The 10,341-nt window shown below is 49.3% G+C and overlaps 1 protein-coding gene across 1 annotated transcript in view; it reads right to left on the bottom strand.

The window, feature by feature from the left end:
- Nucleotides 1-522: 522 nt before the first annotated feature.
- Nucleotides 523-10,341, bottom strand: part of LOC141127015 (hydroperoxide isomerase ALOXE3-like) — a 30,210-nt gene continuing 20,391 nt past the window's right edge. The window contains 1 exon segment of the mRNA XM_073613141.1: nt 523-851. Coding sequence (XP_073469242.1) covers nt 672-851 — 180 coding nt within the window. The 3' untranslated portion in view covers nt 523-671.

The following is a 10,341-nucleotide window of genomic DNA, read 5'->3' as shown; positions in this document are numbered from 1 at the left end:
TGTTAGCAGCAGCTTGGCATTGCATGCCATTGCTGAGCCTATCATCTACTAGGACCCCCATGTTATACTTACCTGCTCTATACAGTGATTTTGCACAGAGCAGCCCAAATTCTCCTCTTCTCCAGTCTGCCACCAGCGCTCCTGAGTCTTCTACCCTGCCAATTGTCCCTTCTAGCAAGCCACTTGTGCATGCCGACTCCTTAGCCCTGTTGTGTGTCCATCCTTTGCCCCTTCCTCATTAGCTGTGATTGACCAATGGCTCCTGCTGCTGTGTCTGTGCCAATAAGCAGTCAAGAGAGTTGCTCTTGTGCACATTACTGGATTGAGATTGGGTTTAAGTTAAGGGGGGGGGGGGGTCTGCTTGTATAAGGTTTACCTTGATGTAGAGCATGCATTAAGAAAAAAAAAAAAATCTGCCTTTTAAGATTGTTCCTGATAGTTGCATGAATTGTACAATTACTCCTCATGTGTCCTCCTGAAACCCCCTTAGGAAAGGTAGGACAAATCACTCCAGACAAGACATGCACTGAGAAATCTTTTATTACTCATACAGGGTAATCTTTCGGATACAAGATCTCAATCCTGCAAAACATTCTGCTGTAGTGACAAGATGCCAATCCCACCAAGGGTGGACTGAGAAGAAACAGCCAGCAGATCCACCAGTATCTATGTTAGACTGAAACACTGTTTTCTATACAAACTGGGTCCAGGTAGGGATAGGGTAGAGGCATGGCCTTGTTCCTTTCTTGGATGGATTTGGAGATTTTAGCCAGTTTATCCTGGAATTCCTTAATTAAATGCTGTGGGGTCTTCTCTGTAAAACGTACATTAGTGTAGTCTCCTAGACGCTTCTGTAGAGAAGAACTTCCTGAGGTTAGCAATAAAATACTGTACACGTCAGTATTGAATCATTATTTTACTAGTAGTTCAGTCACGGTCAACTACTTATTCTGTAATGTTAAAGTTTTACATCAGTTAAGTATAACTAATGGGGCGTACACAGGGTCGATCTTTTTGACCGTCTGACGGACACCAACGGACCAAATCCAGTGGACAATCTGATCGCGTGTGGGCTTCACCGGACCTTCAGCAGACTTTTCCAGTCGCAAATCTGACGGACTTTAGATTTGGAACAGACTTCAACTCCGCCGGACCGAGAAATTCGCTCGTCTGTATGCTAGTCCGACAGACAAAAACCGGTGCTAGGGCAGCTATTGGCCACTGGCCATCAACTTCCTTATTTTAGTCCAGTGTACATCATCACATACAAATCCGTCTGACTTTGGTGTGATTGTGTTTAGGCAAGTCCGTACGTTAAAAAGTCAGTCGGAAGTCCCCTGGATAGTCTGTCGGACCAGTCCGGTCGAAAAGTCTGCCCGTGTGTACGCGGCATAAGGCTTTTTTTTGTTTTGGATAGGGTGGGGATTACAACAATTCTGCTTTGTGTGCTTCCCCACCCAAAAGGGGAAGCTCTGCTTTTTTGCTTCCTCCCCCCCTGCGCAGCCACATTTAGCACCTTTCGGGGGGGGTGTAAGCTCCCACTTCCGCATAAGATCGCTGCAATCTTGTGCGGTGTTCTACACAATGTCCGCCCCCTCCTCCACCCCCCCCCGTTGCCTTTTGGGAAGACAGGTCCCAGAAGATAGTGGGACCATTCTGAAAAGCACAGCGCGACTCGTGCATGCACAGTAGGAAACTTCCTGTTCCCCTTAGTAAGGATGCCGACACATGCACCCGGAACCACTGGACCAGAGGCGTTGCTAGGGGGTGGCTTTTGGGGCTATAGCCCCGAGTCTCTGCAGGGGTCCCCAAGGAGAGGGGAGGCTCTCTGGGGACCCTGATGCAAGGGGGGGGGCTCTCTGGGGACCCTGATGCAAGGGGGGAGGCTCTCTGAGGATATACACACACACACAGACACACACACACACGCGTGTATGCCCACCCAAGCGTATGACTTTCTTTACCACGCTGCTATGGGCTCTAGCCCCAGATCTTTAGTAGACCTAGCAACACCCCTGCACTGGATGGATCGGTTAGGGGTGCCGACATCGTGAGCTCCCTGATCAGGTAAGTGTCCTTATATTAAAAAGTCAGCTACAGTATTTGTAGCTGCTGACTTAGTTTTTGTACAGTACCATTATCATTCAAAGTAAAAGAAAAGAAAAATCCAAAATTGTGGGTCGTCCCCAGAAAAGTTAGAGGGGAAATCTTCCAATGGGGAAACTAGTTCTTGTGACCTGGGGGTCCCTAATGAAATCCATCTCACTTCGATTGGCTATGGGACAGGAAGTGAAAGGCTCTCCACAATGGGACACATGACGAAAAAAAAAAAAAAAAATCTGGTAGGTGTTAACACCCTCCTTTGCTCTAGCCAAAAGGGGAAAAAAAAAAAAAAAAAGTTTTGCCTATAGTTCTACTTTAATACTGAACTGAACACTGATAAGCTGCAAAACTGCAACATTACATGACAAGTGCAGGTGAATGTGACTTCCTAGCTATACTATAACTTCATAAAATAAGTGACAATCTGCTCTTTGCTCAAAAATAAAAAAGGCAGCTAGCATAGCAAACCTTCAAACAAAAATAGTGCAACAAAGTGCAGCTCAAACAATAAGTGGTAATTACATCACAATAATAGACAGCGGATAAAATTCCTTGAGGTCCAAAGTGTATAAGTAGACAAAACTAAATGTAGCCAGGAGCTGATATCTACTTATTCCTGCAATCAGGACACTGTGGCATTGTTGCAGGGGGAGCCCTCTAGTGTTGAGTGTGACGCTGACCTGTTACCTTCTTAACTGCTTGCCGCCTGCCATATAGCAAAATGACATCAGCTAAGTGGTTGCGATATCCTGACGTCATATGATGGGGTTGGGATAACAAGCCGCTGTGCGCCCCCGGGGCGCGCATCGCGGCGATCAATGTTGCAGCGTGTCAGTCTGACACTGCAACTCCGATCTAGGTAAAGAGTCTGACGGAGTCTCTTTATGTGATCAGCCGTGTCCAATCACGATGTAAACAGGAAGAGCTGTTTATCAGCCTTTCCTCACTCGCGTCTGACAGACGCGAGGAGAGCCGATCGGCTGCTCCTTTACTGGCGGGGGTCTGCGCGGATTGTATCAGCGCAGCCCCCCCGGACCACCAGTAATAACCACCAGGTATGGCATCCCTGGTGGCCATGAGTGGCAATGTGTGCCCATCAGCAATACCTGCTTGTGAAAAAAAATAAAAAGTAAAGTAAGCACCATTTTTTGCATAATGTGAAAGATGAAGTTATGCCGAGTAAATAGATACCCAGCATGTCACGCTTCAAAATTGCACACGTTCGTGGAAAGGCGCCAAACTCCAAACTTCAGTACTTAAAAATCCCCATAGGCGAATAAAGCGCCCCTGTCCGTGTGCTCGCACGCAGAAGCGAACGCATACGCAAGTCCCGCCCACATATGAAAACGGTGTTCAAACCACACATGTGAGGTATCGCTGCGAACATTAAAGCGAGAGCAATAATTCTAGCCCTAGACCTACAACTCAAAACACGTAATCAGTAACATTTTTTTTAAAGTGAAACTAAAATTTTTTTTTTTTTTTTTAGTTTGACACTTAAAAATGTGATCACTTTTATTCCTATTACAAGAAATGGAAGCATCCCTTGTAATAGGAATATAACATGCTTGGTCCTCCCTACAGAGATATGGGGTCAATAAGACCCCCACATCTCACCTCTAGGCTGGGAAGCCTGAAAAAAACAAAAAAACAAAAAAAAACAAAAAAACAAACCCACACGGCTTTCCAGCTGAGGCAGCGCCGCTTGTTTGAATGCAGAGGCCGGGCGTGGTGTCATAACATCACGCCCGGCCTCCAAACGATCATAGAGCCTACAGCAACCATCCGGTCCGCCAGAAATCTCTATGGTAAACATCTGGGGCCGGCAGATCCCATCTCGGACTCACCGATGGAAGCCGTGAGTCGGTAGAAGCACTGGAGGCCGGGGGGGGGGGGGGGGGATGGAATTGGGGGCGTCCCCTGTCACCGCCCATAAGAACGATCAAGCCGTGGAACAGCCGCAATAATCATGACCAGTGTAGTCCAGATTTTACCCCCATCTTGTACTTACCAAAAACAGGCCACCCATACTCCAACCCCCATACCTTCCTAAATAATGAGACCACACCATACTTCTGGAGTATAAAATGGCCACGACAGCCTCTTTATTAACACCGTATAAAATTAACTCCAATATCAAAACTTTAAATATATAAATAACATATATATATAACATATATATATAACCTCAGGTAACGATCAACCTATTTAAACCAATCTATTGGTCAGTGACGGAGCTACACCCTATTTTACCACCCATCAAAAACAGTACACTGCGGGCACCATGATTTAAACTGAATAAGGCCTCCAGCTGTACCGCTCGGAGACAACCCCTACCCGCAGTGCAACATACCGGTATTCCATTTCGGAATACACAGGAGGGGCCATACTATTGATGACCCCCCACCCCATTTTAACCTTTCATTTACCGCTACCGTCACCGACCAACATCAAAAAACCAGCCATCCAGCTGTCATGACGACGCTCATCCACTGATCCTGAAACGAAAAAACACACACATTAACCGGCACAACAACACATCACCTAGGGAGGGAGGGTGGGAGATTCTGCCTCCTTGTGTCTTTTCACCCCACGCACTGCCCGTTCTGGCTCCACCCCCACCTTATAACTGGACACTCCCCCCAACTTTCCTCCTCTCTCCTCCCCCTACCTTTTCCCAAAACTTAACCCTGTGTGTCACTAGACACACTGTCATGCCCGGCCCTGCTCTAACTTCATTTCTTTCATCGCTCCGGGCCTTACTTGACCAGTGTAGTCCAGATTTTACCCCCATCTTGTACTTACCAAAAACAGGCCACCCATACTCCAACCCCCATACCTTCCTAAATAATGAGACCACACCATACTTCTGGAGTATAAAATGGCCACGACAGCCTCTTTATTAACACCGTATAAAATTAACTCCAATATCAAAACTTTAAATATATAAATAACATATATATATAACATATATATATAACCTCAGGTAACGATCAACCTATTTAAACCAATCTATTGGTCAGTGACGGAGCTACACCCTATTTTACCACCCATCAAAAACAGTACACTGCGGGCACCATGATTTAAACTGAATAAGGCCTCCAGCTGTACCGCTCGGAGACAACCCCTACCCGCAGTGCAACATACCGGTATTCCATTTCGGAATACACAGGAGGGGCCATACTATTGATGACCCCCCACCCCATTTTAACCTTTCATTTACCGCTACCGTCACCGACCAACATCAAAAAACCAGCCACAGCCCGAAAGGATGAAACCTTATCCTTAAGGGCCCCTCCACACCCTCAAAGCCTTCTGAATTCCGTCCTGCAATCCCATAGACCAAAGATCAATCCCCACATCCGTGAGGTGAACCCCATCCTTTCTCACATAGAGGCCTACATTTAACTCCAATTCTCTGTGACGAATCACCATGCCCCCTTGTTGCACTATAAACCTTCCAACCACCCTATTAACTCTTATCCGAGCCTTGTTGATTCTTTCCACTGACCTGGCATTGCGCCACGTCGTACGTGCCACAATATCTGACCATAACAGCAGTGTCTGCGGAAATTTAGAACGTATGTGTAACAAATCCGCCTTAACAGCCGCTATCAGCTCCCTGACAGTACTTACTCCAAAATCATTGCCCCCGGCGTGAATAACCAACACATCCGGTGGCCTATCGAGCCATGCATATCTCTCCACCTCTGGCACCACTCTACCCCACAACATGCCTGGTCTCCCCAACCATCTGATAAACGCCTCCCTCCTTGATATGCCCAACTGCCTACCATCGGGTCTCGCATCACCTCTCCTTGCCCCCCAACACACATACGAGTGTCCTAGTATCCAGACGAGGCGTGGAGACACTCCATCTGAAACGAAAAGACAACAAGGAACGGTGACACCAGTAAAACCAAGACTACCCCGCCATCTGCGTACAAACATCAAAACCCTTCATCTTCATTTTTTTTTTTTTTTTTTTTTTTTTTTTATTCAACTACTAATTGAGGACGGATGTAAGTGCGGAATCTCCTTGATTCCCAACGCCCGATCCTCTTCACCGCCGCCTCGTCCAATCCACATCTGGCAGCTTCTGTAGCCGCCCCAATGCGGAAGGAGTGTGAGGCGTAACCTTCCCATCCAAACCTACTGCACTCAAACATTTCCTAAACACTGCCACAAATTGAAATCTGGATAAATGCGATCCATCTGCATGACACAAAAATGGCCCCTCAACTGACGGTCTCACTTTTTGAAAAGCGCTAACCGTTCTTACCGGACACACTGTTGATCCTGGCAAGGCGAACAACCACACATCCACGCCCCTGCCAAGCTGATCTGTTTTCGATCTGCGCAGCCGTAAACCCACCCTGTCAGCGTGAGTACTTACATCCTGAACCAAAATACCTCCCGCTTCCTTCCTGGACGGACTAACCAACTCGCCCACCCTAAAAGCCCCAAAAAAGGCTAACGAAAAAGCCGCTGCAAACAATAAACACTCATAACTTGAATCACAAACAAATCGTAACTGTGCACAGATTAATACCAGGTTTTGAAACGTGACAGGCCTACGGTTATCCCTTCTTTTTTGACCTTTCCGATACCCTTTTAGTGCCTGCCTCACCCCAAAATCTTTAGTCCAATCCCCTTTTCCTTGTAGCTTAAAGAGAAACGACAATGCGGCCAACTTTTTACCAATGGACGAAAATGCCACCCCACATTCCATATTCCTAGCCACAAAATATAGTACCATTAATCTCGCTTCCCCGCCAGCCTCACTAACCCCAGCTTGACAGATAAGTCCTGACCATTCCTTCCATACCTTCACATATGCCGCCCAAGTGGACTCACTCACAGACCGTTGTATCCATCCCGCGATGACTCCAATGCCAGCTCCCAGATCCACTCCGGGCAAGGGATTCCTTCCAACTCTGCATCCGGAGCTAATTCCCTCAACTTGTCCCACTGAAAGCGAGACAGTGAATCAGCCAGTGTGTTATCGACTCCAGGTATGTGGACAGCATATATGAAAATATTCAATTGCAAGCAACGCAAAACCAACTGCCGTAATAGCCTTATGACAGGTGGGGAAGACGCCGACATGCGATTGACTACCTGCACCACTCCCATATTGTCGCAATTCAATCGCAACTTCAGGTTCTGACAAGACTTCCCCCACAACTCTATAGCCAATACTACCGGAAATAATTCCAGCAATACCAGGTTACGCAGGAATCCCGCTTCCACCCAGGATTTTGGCCAATGCTCCGCACTCCATTGCCCTTGAAAATAAGCCCCGTAACCAGTTGACCCCGCCGCGTCTGTAACCAACTCCATGTCAAAATTACTTACCGGGCCCTCCATCCACACCGACTTTCCATTGTACTCTATCAGAAAATGATACCATACCTTTAGGTCCTCTCGATGCTCTTTCTTAAGCCTAACGAAATGTGTAGGTGCTTTAACCCCTGCTGTAGCCGCTGACAGCCGGCGGCAAAAAACTCTGCCCATCGGTATTATCCTGCAAGCAAAGTTCAATTTTCCTAGCAATGATTGAAGTACCCGCAGCTGTACTTTCCTCATCCCATGTATCTCTCTGATTTCTTTCTGCAGATCCCCCAACTTGTCCTGCGGTAACCTGCATTCCATTGCCATGGAATCAATAACAATCCCCAAAAAACTAATCTCTGTCTTGGGGCCTTCTGTTTTTTCTGCTGCCAGGGGCACCCCAAATCGTTCCGCAATGTGTTGCAGCGTTGCCATGAGGATCGCACACACCTTGGATGAAGGGGGGCCTATGCATAGGAAGTCATCCAAATAATGGATTACCGATTCTAGCCCTGACACATCCCTTACCACCCACTCTAAGAAGGAACTGAAAACTTCAAACATGGCGCAGGAAATAGAACAACCCATGGGCAAGCACTTGTCCACGTAGAATTGCCCTTGCCAGTGGCAACCTAACAGCCAAAAACTATCCGGGTGAACCGGAAGTAGCCGGAACGCCGCCTCTATATCCGATTTTGCCATTAATGCCCCTTTTCCATATCGCCTAACCCATCGAACAGCCGCGTCAAACGAAGTGTACGACACGGTACATGCCTCCGGGTCAATAAAATCGTTAACCGAACCCCCTTTTGGGAATGATAAGTGGTGAATCAACCGAAACTTGTTCGGTTCCTTCTTTGGTACCACACCTAATGGGGACACTACTAAAGCCTTAAACGGCTGTTCCCCAAACGGCCCCCCCATCCGCCCCAATTTCACCTCTTTCTCCAATTTTTCCCCTACCACCCCCGGGTGTTGTACTGCGGATCTCAGATTCCGAGCCACCGGAGGCACCACCTCCAATGAACACGGTATTTTAAACCCCTCAGTAAAACCCTCAAACAACAACCTCGCTGCCTCCCTATCTGGATATTTACTTAGGAAAGGCCGCATCCTTTCCGCCATCACCGGTGTCGTCCCTCTTGTTAACAGTATCTCCGGTACGCTTTCCTTTTTTGAAACACCGTGCCAGGGTATGGGTTCCCCCACACCCTGAGCATTCGTGTTTAAACTTGCAAGATCCACCGAACTTACAAGATCCTTCATTGTACTGCCAGCACACTCCCCATTTTCTGCCGGCCGGTAGTCCTGGGGAGTGGGTACCCCCGGCCCCCCCCTGAAATAACTGAGGCGGGGCCCTAGCAGACGTCATCAGTCTCATCCATAAGCCAATGTCCTTATGGTCCCAACGCAGCTCCGGACGCATCGCTCTGCGTTGACGAAACTGCTCGTCATACCGTAACCAAGCCGTACCACCATATACTCTGTGTGCTTCCCCTATAGCATCCATATAACAAAACAACCCAGAACAATGTTCTGGATTCTTTTCGCCAATGACGCTGGCCATGATAGCAAATGCTTGTAACCAATTTACAAACGTCCGCGGTATCAGTCTATACCTCCTCTTTTCCTCATCCTCCTTCTTGGAATCGTTGGGCTTAACCCTGTCCAGGTTAAACTTTTCCAATGGCAACAAGGAGAATATCTCTACATATTCCCCTTTGTGAATTTTGTCTCTCACTTCCTGTTTCAGATGAGCTCCTAGCGGGCCCTCGAAACATACATATATCTCACATTTCGCTGCATCTGCCAGCCTTACCACATCGGTCTTACCCTTAGCTTCCGGGCCCCCTTTTTCACCTGACGTGTCCTTACCTGTCACCGGCTCCACCGTCTGGGCAGCTTGACCCACCGTAACCGCCCGTTCCACCGGCCCAACCCCTGGGTTCACACTCACAACCTGTTCTTCATCCTGGGCACCCCCTTGTGCATCCCCTTGTGCATTGCCAAAACGACCTACCAGCACCCGTAAACCCTCCAATAGCTCCTGAAGCTGTCCCGTGGACCCCGAACTGGCGGATACTGTACCCGCCACTTGTTGGTCCGGAACCTGTCTAACCGCCCGCGGCGAAGGTGCCGCCACCCCCCGTGCACTTGTTGCCACCACCCCCAACAAGCCCTGCAATGCATTGGTAAATGATAGATTGTCACTGGACTTACCGGGCTGACCAGGAGACCTCCCAACAGCCGCTGAGCCGCCTTCCCTCGCCGGTGCTTGCTGGCTGGGCTCCTCTGCCTCATCCGACATTTCCTCCTCTGATGGTGCCCCGTGCGCTGGAACGGACGCCACAGGCGAATCCCTCCTGGAGCCCCGGCCTTCTGCATGCTGTATGGCTTGTCCCCTGTTGCGATCCGACGAGAGCACATGCTGCCCTGACGTCCCTGCAACCGGGCCAGCCTGCACACGATTCCGTCCGCCATCTTGTGACACCTCCGCGCCGCCGAGTGAGCTCCGCCCCCTCGCAGCGTATCTTGACCCTCTGCTCACCGCTTCTCCTACTCCCGCCACTGCTCTGCTATCCTCCCCCCCACGCTCGTTTAGAGCTGCTGGGGTGCCAGTCTGCTGTTTTCCTCTGGTGACCGTGCGCAGGGAAGCGGCGCCATTGCGGCCCGTGGCCCCGCCCGGTGAACTCTGACCCCGCCGTGAAACGCGCCCGGGCCTCGCCGGTGCCTCCTTGCTGCTCCGTTTTGACGGCGGAAGCGATCGTTCTTCCCCTGGACTCCTCTCCGTTCTTCCCGGTCTGTTTACCGGCCCCGGCGAGTACCGTGCCGGAGGCCGCGATCTCCGCGCACGCGCCGCCGGCTCCTCCGCCCTCGCCGATCCGCTTGCCTCCCCTCCGAGCA

This window comes from Aquarana catesbeiana, linkage group LG02 (assembly GCF_042186555.1).
Source record: "Aquarana catesbeiana isolate 2022-GZ linkage group LG02, ASM4218655v1, whole genome shotgun sequence".
NCBI lineage: Eukaryota > Metazoa > Chordata > Amphibia > Anura > Ranidae > Aquarana > Aquarana catesbeiana.
The sequence above is the reverse complement of the archived record's forward strand: the minus strand, read 5'-3'. Positions and strand labels throughout refer to the sequence as shown.